This window comes from Archocentrus centrarchus, chromosome 14, assembly GCF_007364275.1.
Source record: "Archocentrus centrarchus isolate MPI-CPG fArcCen1 chromosome 14, fArcCen1, whole genome shotgun sequence".
Lineage (NCBI taxonomy): Eukaryota > Metazoa > Chordata > Actinopteri > Cichliformes > Cichlidae > Archocentrus > Archocentrus centrarchus.
The window spans coordinates 33,792,131-33,811,620 of NC_044359.1; the positions used below are offsets into that span (position 1 = coordinate 33,792,131).

At 40.5% G+C, this 19,490-nt stretch overlaps 1 protein-coding gene across 4 annotated transcripts in view; it reads left to right on the forward strand.

Annotated features, from left to right (window-relative positions):
- Positions 1-5,644: 5,644 nt before the first annotated feature.
- Positions 5,645-19,490, forward strand: part of usp25 (ubiquitin specific peptidase 25) — a 41,371-nt gene continuing 27,525 nt past the window's right edge. For 2 of the 4 annotated variants that reach the window (XM_030745795.1, XM_030745796.1), the window contains exon 1: positions 10,475-10,721. In XM_030745795.1, the coding sequence (XP_030601655.1) occupies positions 10,680-10,721 (42 nt within the window). In that variant the 5' untranslated portion in view covers positions 10,475-10,679. Of the gene's footprint in view, positions 5,715-8,516; positions 8,584-8,767; positions 8,850-10,471; positions 10,722-19,490 lie in introns of those variants that run through there. The other 2 variants (XM_030745797.1, XM_030745799.1) reach the window with 2 other exon arrangements.

Here is a 19,490-nt window from a genome sequence, read left to right on the forward strand (position 1 = left end):
CAATTATTAATACATTTTCACAATGGTTAAATATATGTGTAAATAGTACTTTCAGTATGAAAGATGACTATTTTGTAATGTTTAAGAAAAGATATTACCCTAGTTTTTAATGCCCTGATATGTAAATATGAATTATATGCGTACAAGTGTACATACAAAGGCAGAGGATGCTATGCCCATCTTTTTTGGTTGGTTTGTTCTTTGCATGTGTCTCTATGTGGTAAATGATAATCTATCCTGCGCTGTGTTGTGTAATAATGTCTGACTTTCCTCACTGCTGCCTGTTGCATGCAGACGCATGGGAACTACCTGTGTATCCCTACTGGTGATGGGGGAAAATGTCAAGTCTTAAAATAGGTCTTTTATATCACAGAGAGAGAGAGGCTGGTTTAGAATATGAACAGTCCCTAAATAACCACAGACTGTTGAGCAAGTTGATAAAAATGTGTGAAAAATAAATGTGCATTGAATATTTTTGTGATTTCCTTTTCTGTTACTGGTTAACAAAGCTCTGTGGAAGAGTTCGGGGATCTAGTCGGGGGATTGACGTACAATCATAGATCTGCATTGTGCATCTAAGGAATACATTTGTAGCAGCAAATATATTAAAAAAAAAAAGATGTTTCATTTTTTCATGTGAAGACCTGAAACATTATTTCATTTTTTTATGTTTTCATTTTTTGGTGTTCATTTGCACTGATATCTCAGAAATAAAGGACTAAAATGCATGACCTAGTATGAATGTGGTCCTCTTTTTGCAGTTTGCTATTCAGTCTTTCTCTTGTGCAACAAATTAGGAATGGTTACATTAGATACAAACCCAAACACAGGAGGACAGTTGTGGACGTCTCGGATTGGAATGTTGTGCTGATATAGAATTCCAGCTACTTAACAGTCCTCTTCTTTGTCATATTTATTAATTCATGATGCGCAAAATCTTTTCACGTATCTAGTTCGTGAAAGGTGTTCAGCACCCGCACTCTTCTGCCATTCTGCTGGAACAGATGACAAATGCAGTTTAACGTTATCTATCTGAAATATGCCAGGCCTTCCCTCAGGAAGACATTGGGCCTCATTTAGTAATATGTGCATGAAAATGTGTTTATTCTTTGCAAAAAAAAAAAAAAAGTTCAAACGTAAAATCAGTCAGATTTATGACACGTGCGCACCGGTCAAGTTTGTTCTTCCCGCCATGCATCTGTAAGTAAATCAGACTTATTCTTAAACAATGCTTGTTGCCTGCAATCTGCATACAGTCACACCCCCATTCCTCTACATAAGGAAACACGTTTACCTGGAGATGAAGGGAGAGTGTGGTGACAATGTTGTAAGAAAGAAGGACAAAGTCCGACTGGAGAAACTTAAATAAGAGTGTCCGAAGAGGAAACCAGAAGAAGGGGCAACTTTTCAAAGTGTTTCCATGAGCATATAAAATAAATTAATGAACAAATCTATGCCCCGGCTGAAATGAGGGGTGCTGAATGTTATTTCCTCTGAACCACTCACTGTGGCTCAATTTAAAAAAAAAAAAAGAAAGTTTGGAATCAAAAGGATTAACAGAAAAAGTATCCAGTATCTGTGGGATTGTGCCAAGAAATCAGACTGTAAGAGATGACATGTTTAAATTAAGGTTAAAGCCTGCACCTTTCCATTTAGGACTTTGTGTTTGTTACATGCAGTTTTTTGTTTGTTTGTTTTTTTGTTATAATTCTGAGCATTTTGTTACTTAAAAAAGAAAGTATCTTTAATTTTGGAAAAATGTAAATAATGACCAAAAGGCAATAATAATAATAATTAGTAGTAGTTGCTTTAAAGACTTGTATTTAATTTATTCATAGGCATAGTCAAAAGGACTTGTAAACATGCTTTCTAATGCTATTAGAAAGCATGTATCACATATAGTGCCATCATTAGAGGAATTGCGGTTTTTGGCACTTCCATGGCTTCACTTTTTCAGCCCTAAAGTCTACATAGATGACTTTAGATATTTACATAGATATATTTACTGTCATAAACATATATATGTTATATTTGTGTGTGTGTGTGTGTGTGTGTGTGTACAGTACCAGTCAAAAGTTTGGACACAATCAAAGTTTGGGTGATTGTGTCCAAACATACATTTGTGCATTGTGAAGACTTTGACCCACGTAGGCACAGGGAGAGTATTAAACTTTACAGAAACTCCACCCTAACCTTATAGCCCAGAAAACATAGATGTACATCTGGTACCTGGGGGACATGTACTTAAATGTACTCTCTTTTTTTCATTCAAATGAGCAGTCTAGTTCTTGCAAGCAATCATTTTTACACAACCAATAGGGAAAATGAAGAACTATTGCATCCCAATATCAAACTAATGTTTCACATTAAAGCATATCATTATTTAAAGAAAAGGACATCAAAGCCAAACAGCACTTTGTGTAATCAAAGACTCTGGTCTATTAAAAGAGAGTGAGAGGATGTCCTGTATTTGCCCCTAAACCTCTGCTTCTGAGTTGGCTGCTGTTCGCTGCATTGCTGTGCTTTAACAAAGGCAGGAAAGACACTGAAAGAACAGAGGACACATGAAGGTCACCAGATGCACACTGAATGCCCAAGGATGTGCCCTAAACAAATAGAACATATATCTTTGATTTAGAAGTCATAATAAGATTTCATTGTACAGAATTAATTCTTGCGTCCCATCTGGAAAATTGTCCATTTAGTGATATTTTTCTTGACTTGTGAAAAACAGCGTGTAGCATGAGATTTCCTAAAGGTGAGGACAAGTTCAAGCTAAACTTCTCCTGCACTGTGTCTGAATATGAAGTCCAGTGGGCGAACAGACGGCTTTTTGTCTGCAGTGCACTTTTGAAATTGCAGCACAGTTCCTCAGCCCTGACTTCCCTTTTATTTAATCCTCCCCATGACTGACTGCACTCTCTTTAAACTCCTAGTAACCTTTCCCCTCCGTGAACTTCTCCATTTCAAGATTCTTATCAAGGCTGAACTACCAGTAACCTCTCGATTTCCTCTGATTGCCAGAGCAGCGGCGAGCTTAAAGGAGGCAGCCGCCAAGTTTAAGCTGAGGTCAAGGTGTAAAACTTGACAATCGACTGTTTGTCTGTGGCTTCTCTCTTTGATTTCCTGACCTCAGCATGAGGCCAAAAGGATGTGAGCACTGCACATCAGGCCACCAGTGACTCAACTGCAGGCCAAGGATTCGGAAGTCCCACAACAGACATTTCATAGTTACAAGAAATCCTCCAGAAATGATTTCCTGGCATTACAGATGCTTATTCTCTGACAAACAACTTAATGACTGCATTTAACATGCTCAGCCAAGGGTTTATCTACATGGGAACTTGTTTAAAACACCAACACGCACTTCAGTGTAAATGAGATACTTTCTTCTTTATGTGCTTTGTTTATTCACATGGAGGCCATACAGAGCTCACACTTGTCACCAGTCGTCTTAGTGATGGGTGTGATAAATATGCTCACAGATGTTTGATCACCCTCTTCTTAGCAAACTGTTTGAACTTTGAGCATATGATTTGACCTCAAATGTTATGTAAACACACGCACACACAGACACACTGTTTCACACACACACGCAGTTTAATTAGCATTTTATGGGTCTCATGACCCCATTTGGAGTGTCATTAAAGTAGAATATATAAATAAAAGGCTGAAATACCACACAGATACCAGTGGAATTGCTTCTGTACTTTGCCTTGAGCTAATGCTTCTCTGGTGGCTGGATGAGCAGAGCCGCAAGTCAGAGAGCGTTCAAAGAAGCTGAAGCAAAACACCTGGAGAAAAAAGGTCACATTGTTTGATTTCACAACCTTATACCGCATCCCCCCTACACCCCTTGCTGGGCCTTTTGAAGATGCACCTCTTTGTGAAGTCTTTTCCTTAACCCCCCAGGGTCATGACCTTTTGCCTCACCTCCCTCACCCTGACCTGGCTGATCCTGTTTCCCGGGACAGGATCAACTGTTGGGCCTGCAGCTGTAACAACCCCCCCACCCCCACTCCCACCCCCACCCCCTGACACCTCCCCTCCACCTCCCCTCCACACATATGCACTCAAACCACACACCACAGCACCCTGCTTCCGTTCCCTAGCAATACACTCAGGCCATTCTTGTAATCTCTCATGTAAATATGACAAGTGGCAGCATGGCGCAAGTCCTTTCTTTTCTTTTGGGCTCGATAGCCTCTTGACCCTCCCCGTTTCCCATGCCCTCCCAGTCTTCATGCGGTAATTATTCATAAATGACTAATGGTCCAAATGTGCGGAGAGGCTGTGGAACGAGGGAACACCGTAAATAAAAATACAGCTGTACTGATCAGTGATAGCTGTTTTATAAGCCCTCCTTACTTATGTCCATGTGCAAGCCTATAAACTGACCCAATGTAATATTCATGATGAGTGAGAGTCCCTGTAGTCCACAGAGCAGCCTGTCAGCTTGAGGGATCTTGGCTGACACTAAAAGAACATGGATGATATTTGCCATGTCAGATAAGCACAAGGGTAAATGTTTTACAAACTGGCTAGGGAGAACTAGCAATGTCAGTCTCCTGTCTGCCAGTCGTTTCTGTTGCCTCTGATCGCCTCAGAAACTTTCTCTTTTCAATGAAGTTCTTCCTAACACATCTGGAGGTTTAGATTGGTGACGACAGAAGCAACCCCTTCCTGTTTTCATGGGCGATTAAGTTCACTCTTGATCTGACTGATCTGAAGTTTCTCAGTTAAAAACAAGAGACAGCAAACAATGAACCGCCTTCTCGCCATTTTCTCTTTCATGTGAAAAATGTCATCTTTGAGAAACCTACTTTTCTGTATGTTTCATCATGAAGCGTGACACTGCGGTTGATCTGTGGGGTCATGAACTTTTCAAGTAAACATTTCTCAAAATCCCCAGTACAATGAGAAAGGGCAGTTTAGTGTCAACCAGTCTGGCTAAGACCAGCTTGGGATGTGAACTTTGTGCCGTGAAGTATGCCAAATTTAACTCTGTTGAATTAGCATTCTAATGTTCCCCTCACTGTGAAGTCATAGAGGGAAAAAAACTAATAAAGCTGCAGCTGACAGTCAGAGGGGATTTGGTTGCATCTCAGAAAGTGAAGATGTTATGTTAAGAGCACTTAATAGTTTGACAGCATGATACAATATTTAGAAGGGAAGACAATCCATAAGATATGAGGATGAATAGCAGGTTTACCTTGCTAATTTTCAGACTTTTATAATGCTAGACAGGAATATAGTAGCTTCAAATCATAAATGCTGCCCCCGTAATCAGCTGCCACGGCTCATATTTTAATTATTAACTTGTTTATTTAATGTTGACTTTTTAGCCTGCCAGCAGCAGGGGTTTACAAGAGGCAAAGTCTTCCTGTTGCTCTAAAATTTTGTACAGGGGATGAGTCCTATCGACTGTGGAGAGCCTCTAACTTTAACTCTAGGGGCCACCGGCAGGTGAAAAATTTCTCTTTTCCACTTAACTATCTCAACATTTACATCATGGTTTACAGATTACATAGCCTAATGATTAATGATTTTTTTTTAAGGGCCCAGCGGACAGCAAGAAAATATCCCCCACACCATAACACCACCACCGCCAGCCTGAACCACTGATAACAGGCAGGATGGATCCATGCTGTTTACATCAAATTCTGACCCTGCCATCCGAATGTCGAAGCAGAAATTGAGACACTTCAGACCAGGTAGTATTTTTTTCCAGTCTTCTGTTGTCCAATTGCGGTAAGTTTGTGCAAATCATGCCCTCAGTTTCCTTTTCTTAGCCAACAGGCGTGGTGCTCAGTGGCTTTCTGCTGACATACTGTGCATTCACAGATGAGCTTCTGCATACTATGCTTGTATCGAGTGGCTGTTTGAGTTACTGTTGCCTTCCTATCAGCTTGGAGCAGTCTGATCATTCTCCTCTGACCTCTGGCATCAACAAGACATTTCCTTTTTTCCAGACCATTCTCTGTAAACCTCAGAGATGGCTGTGCGGGAAAATCTCAGTGGATCAGCAGTTTCTGAAATACTCAGATGAGCCCATCTAGCACCAACAACCATGCCACATTCAAAGTCACTTAAATCACCTCACTTCCCCATTCTGATGCTTGAACTTCAGTAGGTCATCTCAAACACACCTACATGCCTAAATGCAGTGAGTTGCTACCATGTGATTGGCTGATTAGACATTTGTGTTAATGAGCATGATACAAAACAATCCAATACATGTAAATTCTGCTATCAAGGAAATGTTTTATTGATAAGAGTACAGACTGAACACAGACTGACGCTGCGTTAAAAGCTTTAAAAAAAATAAGAATAAATCTAAAATGTGGTTTATTGGGAAGCGGTGAATGCCCTTCACATGAACTGGCAAATACACCTAGAAAATGGCTGAAATCTTCAAAAATAACGATCTTGTCAGGATCCCTGAGATCAAGCCACGACAGGTTTTAACTACTTCATTCTTTACGCTGTCATAAAATCAATGCTCATGCTGCACTCTGAGGTTTAAAAAAGCAAAGGGGGAAAAGACACAATCAGTGTTATTTGAAAATGAAACAAGCTTCTTATTATTGTTGCCATGACTGCTCCCCACAAAATGCATCGATATGTGTTCACTGACTGTAGGCGTTGCTATGCTGCGATAGTATGAGGTACCTTGTGGTCATATTTTCTGTATCATATAAGAGCATCTATAATAGACCATTGCATCTGTATTATAATTTACATAATATGAGAATCAGGTACTAAAATCACCGCGGAGCACTGATAAAATAAGTCTTCTGTTTTCTCTGCTTTAGTGTAAAGAAAAATGCTTTCAGATGACCCATGAGTTTTTATGGCTTCATGTTTTATTACAGATAAATTTGCTGTTTGGGAACAATAAGCCAGCACTATTGATAACAGCCACTGAGGTTTGCTGTGTGAAAAAGACTGGATTTGATTGATTGATCGATTGACTGGCTGCTTCTGAAGGTGCATTGTATTTCTTTTCCTATTTAGAAGCTAGCCTCACATTAGAGAGTTTAACATTTAACTTTGGTGTAACTGGATAGCTTGTATTATGATTTACCAGTTAAGCAGCTGCACTCTCTGTGCTTTAAAAGGAGTGAAAGATAATGAGTTTGTGTGTGCTCAGTGAACCTGCACGTCACACAGTTTTCTTAGAGTCTGGATGGTGGAAGATAGATAGATAGATAGACTTTAAACCCAAAAAATCTTGGACAGTGGCCTGTGTCTAAATCCCCTGAGTAAAATACTGAGGAAAACATGGCAGGTACACAAAGAGACTCGAGAGCTCAAGAGCAGCACGTGGCCCATAACCATAGAGGTATTTCAACGTTTTGTTTCCAAAACATTGTTGCAATATAATGTGTATACAAAAAGTCTTCTTGGACCTAACCCAACCTGGTCTGTTTGAAAAGGGTCTTATTTTAGCCACACATAAAACACCAAAGTTGGTGTCATTTGCTTAAAGAGGAAGATCCTGGGGAAAATGGCCACATCTCAAAACATTTTTTTTTATGCATTCATTTTTTACTCCTGCTTTTTTTGTTTTTTTGGTCAGGATCCCATGGAGCTTGTATACCCAGAGGATTAGCTAAAATAAAGTAGCTAAACTTATAGCTAAAGCTTTGAAAAATCCCTATTAATGCATTCATGGAAGAAAGAAATTCTGCGCTTCTGATGTAAGTTAAATAATATGCAACTGTTTTATTCAGTATACAGGATAAAGGTTTATCCTGCATATTGATGTGGCAGGTTTGCCCAAAAGGCAAGTCCATGTCCTGGGGCACCAGCTCATCATGTTGTTGTTTTTTCACATATATTTGAAATTAAAATAAATTTGAATCACAGTATGTATCCCAGGAGTGCATCCAATATATATATATATGACTCAGAATTTAATCCAGTTGTATCTCTATGACATGATACAAGAAAGTATTGACATTTTACTTCCTTATAAACATATTTATAAGATGGATGTCTTTGCAAAGTGTGAAAACTGCAGTGAAGTCATTTATAAATCCAATTTGTCAATTAAATGCTCAAGTATTCTTGAGGTGGTACTGCTAGCATTACTACATAGGACTGCAAATATATGGAAATTTAAAATATTTCTTCATCTCAACAAGTTGTTGAAGTCAGGTTCAGCTTAGACCGTGTGTGATGAATTAATATGAATGTGACACCCTTGAGTTAAAGGGCTGCTGTAATGTAGGTACACCGCAGTTGTGTTGGATTACTGTATCAGACAGAGACAAGGAGGATTTTAATGTCCTGGTGTGAGTGAGGCTATTATCATACAGCCCTCAGGCTCACTTTCGGGATCTGTTTTGATCTTCAACAAACAAGCAGACATCAGCTTGTCAGCCAAGGATCTATTCGGACTGCAGCGGCAACTGTTTGACTTTGCCAATTGATTCATCAACTTATTTTCTGATTGGTTTCCTGACAGCTTCCCAGATTCTCTGACTGATAGCTCTCCTTTTTGCCTTGAGGTCAAACTGTGTGATGTGTCTGCTCAGACAAGAAGGCTGTTTTAAGAGGCTGCCCTGGGTGTTTAAGGTAACCTTCACACACTCTGTGGTGGTCAGTGAATATTTCAGCACACTGCACATAGAGGCATAAAATATTGATTAAGGCGCAGTACTGAAAAATGAAAACAGACTCTGTGATTTATAATGCTACTTGATTTACCAAGTGGAATCATTTTCATGTTTCATTCCTTTTTTCCACATTTCTGTTGCAGCTGTGTGGGGCTGTCATTATGCAAGCTGACGCTCCAAAGGGGGATGTCGCCATCTGCTGGGAGAGAAGCTGAACAGCATGTGGTAACAGCTATGACAAAATAATGTATTAATGCAATATATGTTGATCTGTGTTTATGCATACATATATAAATTACACTCAGCTTCAGTTTAACAGCAGTTAATGTTATAATGACACTGCAAGATGCACACTGATAAAATCCTGTTTACATCCTCACTGCTGTTGCCGTTGCTCGATCCCCCTTCCAGTGACACCATAAAGTTCTGACAATTCCCATTAATATTTATATGTACTAGTTAGATGACACAGTTCATGTTAACAAAGCATGCTGACAGCTTCAGTTCTAACTATTACAACAATGCTATTCCTGAACATCTAAATGATGACCCAGTTCTGTGTGAGAGGACTGTTCTCTTCCATCTTGCACTGAATTAATAACAGCTGACAGACTTGAATGGCCAGTGTTTGGATGTTGGTGTTATTTTCTCTGAATAATTAGGACAGAATGCGGATGGTTGAATTCGGTGCCTTACACTAGTAAGACCCCGCGCTGGGGTTCACACACTATTAAGTACCATGGAGTTAAAGCTGATAGATGCCATGAGCTTTGAAATGTTACTGTGATTAAAGAAATGAGCATAGCTGTCCCTAATACATGAACAATCTTTAAATTTTGTCAGTCATCTTTAGCCTTGCTAACAGCCACATTCGTCCCTATTATCTTTTCATGGAAGGAGTTGGTGTTCTTGCTCCAGAACCTCAAATGAAATCAAAGTGTAGGCAGGTTTGTTTAATATTAAGGGTGTGGAAATCTGACTTATATAATTGTAAAGGTTTTCTGCTGCTGTGATAGCACCTCCTTGAGGCCAAATGATTGCTCTCATCTTACAGACGGTACGGATAGGGAGCAGAAGGTAAATACTGAGCATCTGAGCATGAAGACATACTGTTAAAGGGGAACGTTGTTTGCAGTATGAGGAGTAAAGTGAATCTGATACTAACAAGTACCAAAAAAGGAGGGGGGGGGGGGGGGGGGGGGGGGGGGGGGGGTAAAGGCAGCTGTGCACAGGAAGACCTGAACGTGGCAGACTAAAGAGGAAAAGTGTGTGGCTCCGATAAAACTATTTGCATTAGTGAAGTCAGAGCAGGTCCAACACAAACATGTACAAAAATTTAGCAGTCTGATGTGTATATGTCACGCCTGAGGATTACTGTTAACAGCGACTGTTTGACCTTTAAAATGGGAGATTCAACGAATAAATCACTCTACAAATTGTGAAAATTGTGAAAAAAAAAAAATCCCTAGAAATTCCGTTTTCAAGGAAACTAAAATACAAACAAAAGACAAGAATGTCTTGACGATTTGGCGCATCAAAAAAAGGTGCTGAAGCTATACAGTGTATTTACTGTTGTTTTTTATGTTAGATTACCAAGATATCTGGTAACTTGCTCAATCCTCTGTGCAAATAAATTATCTAGTGTGCCAAGGTTTTCCTATGCAAAATAGTTTATTATTTAGTGCATGTAAGGTATAGTGCATGAGACTATATAAATACTAAGATTACTATATAGGCCCTACATTTGTGGTTAAAATTAATCACAAATATCAGGCCAAAATTTTGCTAGTCTTTATTAATTTTTCCCGAAAGCCCCGCTCATCATGGTAACGTAGTTCAACAGACCCGAGTAATCGATCCCAGCTCTCAGGCAACGTAGAGCAATGTTTTCATGCCTGCTGACGCCTTGCGTTAGTCACTCTGCCATGGCGCCCGTAATGTCGCTGATTAAGGAGGGGACATCGTAGCATCTCCCTTTTATATCGCTTTGGTGAACGTTATCCAGTGCATTTTGCTACTCCTGGTTTGAATTTAACATTTATCACTGAACCGGCCATGACCGTGGAGCAGAATGTCCTCCAACAGCATTCTCAGAAGGTAAGCTTCCATATGATAACTTGGAAGCTAGCTAACTTTAGCCTACCTGTATTCCTTACATAGTTTAGGGGCTCAAAGAAGTCAGAGGGTGGGCGAACCAGTGCCGTGGTTAGTAGGTTTTACCTTGAATTGTTGTTTAAAAGAGTCGTGCGTGAGCTGTTATGTGAGAAACCGTTTGTAAATTCCATGTAACTGCATGTAAGCTAGGCCTTACGGTACCCTGGGTCAGTGCTTTACTCGGTATTTTGCGAGCCAATATGTGTGCTAATCAGCGATAGCTAGCGGTACCACATAAAGTTAACTTAAACCCTACCGTCGTCATTTACGCAGGGTTACAAATAACAACAGCTAGCTATTCATATATTATAACATGATGCTTTGCATGGTAACGTTAGCAGCACGGGCTATCCGTGTCGTCAATTAAAATAAACGTGGCTAAGTGACAGATTTAACGTTAGCATGTCGTCATCTTCGTGGCAAATAAATGTTATGTTTTTTTTTTCTGCACGCGTTTAGCTGAAGACTTCCGATAAAGTAGTCTCCCCCCAAAGATATTGTTTAGTTTGATCAAGTGGTTGCTCCTTGTTTGTGTGAGCAAATGTTTCCGAGGTTACTCATCATATAACTGATATCTTTGTTTACAAAGCATGGCCAGCGGGGAAGGTGGAAACACACCCGAGCAACGATGCTTGGCAGGGATTGAGTGGTCGGATAGCAAGCCAGGCGTGTGACAGTTCATAACCGGGCAGGCAGATTATTATGTTACATTTGATCACACTCTCATTTTACGAAAGTGCATTAAGATCCGCTGCTGAGGCGCCTAGTTATGGGATTTAGTCCGTGGCCACCATGCCCAGCACTGCATAGCTTTGGTTACTTATGTAACCACTTGACTGATGTTGCTTAAACGTAGGTTAGATGTTTGCTCCGCTAGTCCGAGGGAAAAGAAATCATATTTTTGCACAAGTGTTATGTAATAGCAGCAGTGTTTTACTACACTTCATACAGTTCAGGAGCTCTGCAGCGCAGGCCTGCTGTAATCAACTAAATCAGCTCTCCTGCCTTTAAAACATGAGTAAGCAGCCTCATGCTTACTCATGTGGGCTCATTACACAAGTTACAGTCTTAGGGAAAGTAAATACTTATACCTCTATAATTGCTCACACTTACATTTTTCAGTTATTATGCAGCCTGACCTTATTAGTGGCTGGCATCAAACCACAGCAACAACAGTGTGTGTGTGTGTGTGTGTGTGTGTGTGTGTGTGTGTGTGTGTGTGTGTAATTTATATTATGCAGACCACTGTACATGGTTAAACTTGTGTTAATAACTACATAGAGAGTTTCTGCTATTTCTGATTGCAGCATACATATAAAGCAGTTTGGTTCTGACTTGTTTTGACAGTGGATTTAGTGTTTTGGGATATTGTTGGTTGTACTCCATCATTAGAGTGCTTTGTAAGTGCAGGGTGTGGTGCTGGTATTCATGTATAGACCTGCAGATAGCAAGATGAGAGCATGTCAGAGGACTTCTAATCCTGTATGTGCAATTGTTTTTTTTTGTTGGGGGGGGGGTTGCTGCTTTAAAACTCCATGACATTACAGGACAGCTGTGACAAACTCACGGAAGATTTACTGGGACATCCCTGTGTCAGAGATTTCTGTGGTGTTATTCACAAGCTGAAACTTAAAGTCTGATGGCCAGTGTGATGAACAGCAGTTCCAGACATGTCACATGGAGACGTGATGTGTGTTTGTACGTGTCTGAGTAACTGCTGTGTGGTTGTCTTGGCTCGTAGTTGTCACAGGTGCAACTGCCTTCACATTTTTCATCTGGGGCTATATCCTACGGTGGCCCTGAAGTGCAAACCACAACAACATTAACTAAGCACAATTACAAATTACAAAAACACAACGACATTAACAAACCGGAAAAGGTAGGTCCCAGTGGGAAAACCTGGGAAATCACTGATTGGACGACGCCACTTTTGGCTTTTGAACCGGAAGTTAGGCCACAGCTGCTGCAAAAGTTCGGTGACAGCTCAACCAGCTGTTTTCCGCAGCAAGGGTAATACATAGCGCTGTGACTAGCTGTGTCCAAATTCAGGGGCCACATCTTGCGAAGGACCCGGCCCACATAAACTGGGTCCTTCGCCGCACACGAAGACCGCAAAGACCGGAAGTGAGCGGCTGTGAAATTGGACGGTCTAGCCTTCATATCAGCGTCACGTGCCCTCACATCAGCATAGCTCATGTCGCCTAGCAACCGTGACAGTGCAAAGCACAGCTGTGGAAAAGCAGCTGGTTAAATGGAGAACGAACTTTTGCTCCTTTTTGTGTTTTAATTTTAAGTCTTCATTCAAAATAAGCTGTTAAAACAAGCATAACACATTTCAACATCAAGGAATACAGCTGAGCGAAAGATTAATTTCCAACTATATTAAGATGTCTCGCTTAATATGTCTTTTAAGTTTTTATATGTCTTTTAAGATGTTTTCAAGTGAGAATGTAAATGTGTAAACCTCAAATATCAGCTTGTTTTATCAAGATATTGCTTAATTGCAAAAAGCTCCGCCGTTTTCGGAGCTGTCCGTTGCCGCTGCTCTACCAGCAGCTCGCCTCACTAGCTGTCTGCTGACCGGGCTACCGAGGCTCACCTTAACCGGAGAGAACGCCCGACTGCCGGCACATCATTTTCAAAGCCCCGCTGGCTTTCGCCGCTGATTGGAAGTTAAACACAGACACAACTCCCTCAGATGATCTCTAACGGCTGGTGTTTGGTTTATTTCAGCATTTCATTTGTTCCTGAGCAAATCGGTTTGCCTGAAAATTAAAGTTAAGCTTCATAACTGGATAGTTTTATTCTACATTAATGTCTCATATAGTTGTAAATTAATCTCTCGGTACCTAATGGCAGTCATGCTACCTTTGGCGAGCACATGGAGGGCTGTGCGGCCCTCCAAAGAAATGCCACCCCACACCATTACTGACCCACTGCCAAACTGGTCATTCTGAAGGATGTTGCAGGCAGCAGATAGCTCTCCACGGCGTCTCCAGACTGTCACGTCTGTCACATGTGCTCAGTGTGAACCTGCTTTCATCTGTGAAGAGCACAGGGCGCCAGTGGCGAAATTGCCAATCCTGGTGTTCTCTGGTAAATGCTAAGCGCCCTGCACGGTGTTGGGCTGTGAGCACAACCCCCATCTGTGGATGTCGGGCCCTCATACCATCCTCATGGAGTCGGTTTCTAACCGTTTGTGCAGACACATGCACATTTGTGGCCTGCTGGAGGTCATTTTGCAGGGCTCTGGCAGTGCTCCTCCTGTTCCTCCTTGCACAAAGGCAGAGGTAGCGGTCCTGCTGCTGGGTTCTTGCCCTCCTACGGCCTCCTCCACATCTCCTGGTGTACTGGCCTGTCTCCTGGTAGCGCCTCCAGCCTCTGGACACTACGCTGACAGACACAGCAAACCTTCTTGCCACAGCTCGCATTGATGTGCCATCTTGGATGAGCTGCACTACCTGAGCCACTTGTGTGGGTTGTAGAGTCCGTCTCATGCTACCATGAATGTGAAAGCACCACCAACATTCAAAAGTGACCAAAACATCAGCCAGAAAACATAGGTACTGAGAAGTGGTCTGTGGTCCCCACCTGCAGAACCACTCCTTTATTGAGTGTGTCTTGCTAATTGCCAATAATTTCCACCTGTTGTCTATTCCATTTGCACAACAGCATGTGAAATTGATTGTCAATCAGTGTTGCTTCCTAAGTGGACAGTTTGATTTCACAGAAGTTTGATTTACTTGGAGTTATATTGTGTTGTTTAAATGTTCCCTTTATTTTTTTGAGCAGTGTATATTTAGGAGAGTACTTGTGAATACAAAGGCAGAACTGTTTAGACAGGGTGAGCTCAAGGTGGAGCGAAAGTAAACGTTTTTTCTAGTGTCCAAAAGAAGCGTTTTTTTCACCCGTATCCACCATTAAACTCTTACTGGGACACAGCTGGAGGTCCTTCATCAACCACCTGATCAGCAAGTGAAGAAAAAAGAACTTTGTAGCTGCTTCATCCACCGCTGTTTGTTTCACACAGAGAAAAACTGCAGTACAGAAGTTAAAATATGCAAGATGAACTGTTAATACGAAGTATTTCTTATCTGATTACTCAAGTAATCGATGGAATAATCGATAGAATACCCGATTACTAAAATAATTGATAGTTGCAGCCCTGTACTCAACAATGGGTGTGTGTGTCCAAACTTTCGACTGGTACTGTATAGAGAAAGCTACATTACCAAAATACTTGTGTACATGAACAGATCCTGGGAGGACATCAAGATGATGTCTTTATGTTTATGTGTTTCCAGTAGTTATAATCAGTTAAGCGCATGAACCACAGCACTGTGATTATGTTTGTATTAGAGTTTCCTTTCTCAACTCTACATGGGTTGCCATCTACAACATCTACCAACTGCAGACCTGCTGTAACTGAAACCTTTAAGAAAAACTGTTTTCACTGTGGCGTTACAAACATTGTTTAAATGTTATGACAACAGAAGTTGGTGTGAGGTAGTAGACGAGCAGTTTCTGACTCACGTTTTATTTTAGACATTGGTTCTTGTAAGTTAGTACTTGTTGCTATGTGAGATTGTTGTAGTGACAGGCCACAAGTCAGAGTGTCACTTCCTCTAGAAGGTTAACAGGAAGCATGTGCTCCTGTGAGCTGTGTATTCTTCTTTTGTACGCTTGAAAGATTATTGAGAATCTTACTTGAGGATAATAAAGCAGGACCGGTGCTGGTCTGATGTTTTTGATTGAGTTGTCTGTGCTGCTTTTTTGTAATTAGGCATGGGTGATATAGCCTCAAAATTCTATCATGATATTTCAAGGAAATTTGTGGTAATTATATTTATAACGATAGAGGAAAAAAAACTGTTTTATTGGTGTTTGCAGCTTGTAGGCAGGAGTAAAAACAAAGTGAGGGGTGTTTTCCATCCTCCTTTTCCAAGGAGCTACTGTCATTGATGACGGACTACCTAATTTGAAGAGTGAATCTGTTGCCCGAAATGCCTGCAACAGCAGCAGCATTATGGATAATAGTAGTGACAGCACAAGTCAAATGTAAACACAAAAGTAGACTAGGTGGTGTTTTCCCTGGAAATTTTAAGTGAAAGTAAACATAACTCCTTAACGCTTTAGTTCAACAATAACTCAATTAATTATTGCAGATTGTGTGATCATGGCATAGCCCTAGTCCTGATCATTTCATAGTGACGGTGATACATTTTTTTAGCTGTTTATAAGCTCTTTTAATACTAGTTTAACTGAGGATGTCTCTTCATACAGTTAGTTTAGCCTAATTTGGATTGTTTCATCACTAGTGAATTTAAAACATATTAGTCCATATAGTACATATTGTGACACAGCACATTAAATTAAAATTTGACACTGCTATTTATTTCCAAAGCAAATTACCTTGCTGGACATGAGTAATTGTTATATACAATTTATTTGGCCTACCTGAAAATAAACTCTGTTTACAGATTATATAATGTCATTTGCACCATTTAAGGGCAAAGTTAAAAAAAAAAAAAAAAAATTGTATCTCCCTGAAAACCTATTGGATTCATCTGATATTTGGTACACAAGAATTAGTGTCAAACTAAACTCCATCTGGATCCAATGCAGATTCTGGATTTGTAGGCTACTTGAATTTAACACGGCAAATTCAATTTAATGTGTATTTCTGGTCATATCTCAGCTGAAAAAAGACGTCATCCTCATTTGTTGCAGTAAAAAGCATATCACAAATGTCCATGGACATACATGTAACATTTGATAGGGATGTGCACGACTAGACAACTAATCATTGCTGTTGTCACTAGTCGGTACCAGACACACTAGTTTAATCCAATTGTTAAGATTTTAATTGATGCCAAATTCCAGCAAATTGTTGTTCTAAATGTTATGCAACCATCTGCCACCAGATGGAGCTGCAGTCTTGACATCGTTATAGAAAAACACCATAACTTTGCTAATCTAGGCCTCGTTGTTACCCCGGATAAGCTGGAGGAGGTAGCTAGCGAGATGGAGGTCTCGGTTTCTCTGCTCAGGCTGCAGGCCCTGCAAGCCGGCCCCGGATAAGCGAAAGAAAATGGATGTAATACGGAATACAACGTACCAAACAGCTGCTTGCTAATGCTAATAGCCGGGTCACTAGCGACCAATTCGTTTTGGTAGCTAACTGCTGAAATTCTCAGCCCAGCGCAAGAAACCTGATATGACACAACTTTTGACTCTGTCAATCTGGTCATTCAGTTCCCGTTACTGCCCACCCGACAAATCGCATATTTTCTCATTATAAGAAATAAAGCTTTTACAAAAAATGAAAAGTTATTTTACTTCAACTTTTTTAAACCTTGGAAAAATATTGGCATGGACAATAGTTAAAAAATCTGCCAGGGGGCAGTGTTTGTTTTGCCCACTTGTTGCATTTAAACTGTCGACTGTCAGTTAATTTTATTGTATTCAGTGTTTTTCCTTTTTAGTGGTTGAACAAAAAGTGTCATTTCTAAATGATACTGTCATTTGTCCTATTGTTTTCACAGTGTGGTTTGAGGTAATAAAGAGCCATTTTCACAACCATAAAATTAATTTTCCCAGATCTGATATCTAAGATTGAGACTCCAGTACTTTCGGTAATTGGAGTTGAATTAAACTGCTGTCGTGGTTTGTTTGCCTTTATCACAAATGGATAGACTGTGCAAGAGGATGGCACAAAACACCTGGTGGATAAAATCCTGATCTATTTTATTTGATGGTGGTGTACTGCTGCTTTGTGACACATCAGGCTCCTAGGCATCACTCTTTTTTGCTGCTTTTTGTGTAGTAGCTCGAGCAACTCCATTAAAAGTGTTTAAAAATGTCATTTGCATAGATGGTGCACCATGTTGCCATAGATGTGTGTGAAAATAACCTATAATAATGAGTCCTAAACTGTGAAAAACACTTCTGAACTAATTTTCTTGTCTGTTGCCTGCTGCACCTGTGAAAGCTACCGTCTGTGGTCTTCTCACTCAAGACATGATTTCTGCCTTGGATGCTGACACTAAGTGCACTTGCCCAGTGTTTATAGTGCATTTACTCAACCATTGCATAGCAGATTAAGTGTGTGTGGTAAGGCCATGCAGTCCAGCTGGGTTTGACATCATCAACTTGTTTATAGGAATTGTCAATGTTCTTCCAGTAAATACTTTATCAGTTTCTCAAGTACAAGTCAGATATGTAAAGCAATTTTTAACATTGTGGTTAAACATTAAAGTAAACTTATCGAGCTGATGCTCATTTTCTCTCATATGTACTTTCACAGCTCCAGAAATAATTACTAACAGTTGCTTTACTTGTTTGGGAAGTTCCATCACGGCTAACTAGCTAACTTCCGTACTTCCCATCTTGTGTTTCTCCATGGGCAGGCTGGCCAAGTTGCTGTTGTGGCAGTTCTCAGTGTCATTCAGCTGTCTCAAATCTTAATTCCTGCTGTTGCACAAATTCAAGCTCTGCTGTCTTGGACTGCAGATGGTGACAGTAGTCCATGTTCTGTTCTGGAGAGCTGAAGGGCAACTCTAACCAGAACCTGCAGGAAGTGGAGAACTGGTGCTGCTGCACTATAGCCCATCAAGCCTGCAGAGCAGGACAACAAGTACTGTTAGCAGCTGCTGTCCATGACAATGGAGTTGGAGTTAACAGATGGGATGAAAAATTAATTTAAATTATTTATTGTTACTGAATATACATGGTATTAATTATTTAAGAAACCATAGGTGCACTGCCTTTCACCCTACCTTACTACCACCACAGACAAAATCTAGTTCTGTAGGAAACAGTGAATGATATTGTCTCAGGCATATGACTTTGGCTGTGAGCATTGAAGCTCCAATCACCTGCTGCTCAAATCTTTGGTTTCAAGGTGCAGCCAATCAGAAGAAAGCAGACTTGTAGGGGTGAGGTACCTGGAAATGAGCATGATGGGTCCCTTTAAGGTTGTCTTTATTATTAACAGCTTTCAAGGCTAACTCTGCTAAGATACTGTAGCTGAAGAATAACTGCCCCCCTTTAAATGTTCTGCCTGGAGCTTGGGCTGTCAAATTTTTTTATTCCTAAATAAAGAATCTTCTGACTATAATTGTTGGCCTCATAGGACATGCTAGATCAAGGAAGTTCTTACCAAAATGGGTGTTCAATCCTGAGCAGTTTAGGATCAGTGCAAGAACCCTTTCCTACAGCATGGAGGCTAAAGCAGACAATTGACTTCTCTTTTCCCGCTGAGCATTTAATATGAGGAAAAAGCGACTTCGTTGTGTCTCTGGTTGTTATTGATTTATTGATTAATCAGTGTTCAGTTAAATTTTATTTATTTATTATGGTTGGGTGGACAGCATACAGGGTTCTAGCCAGCATGATCGCCCGGTGCTGCGCCATGCTGAGGTCATTCGCCAGTTCACTATGGAACTATTCTATCACTATAGTATATAGCACTATAGTATTATTTGACCGCAATTTGCAATCTACCACCGGGCACAGCCAGTTTCATTCACAATGTGCACGCGCAATCTTACAACGGTCCTGTTCACACTTGATTTTGCAGGGCAAAAGAGCGACCAGCGTGAACCCGAGGGGGGAGCAGAGGAAAAAGGGAGTTCAAAGGATAATTTTGGGCTTCCTATTAAACATAAAATCCCAGGAGCTTGTCTTGTTGTCTTTGCAACACAGCAGTGT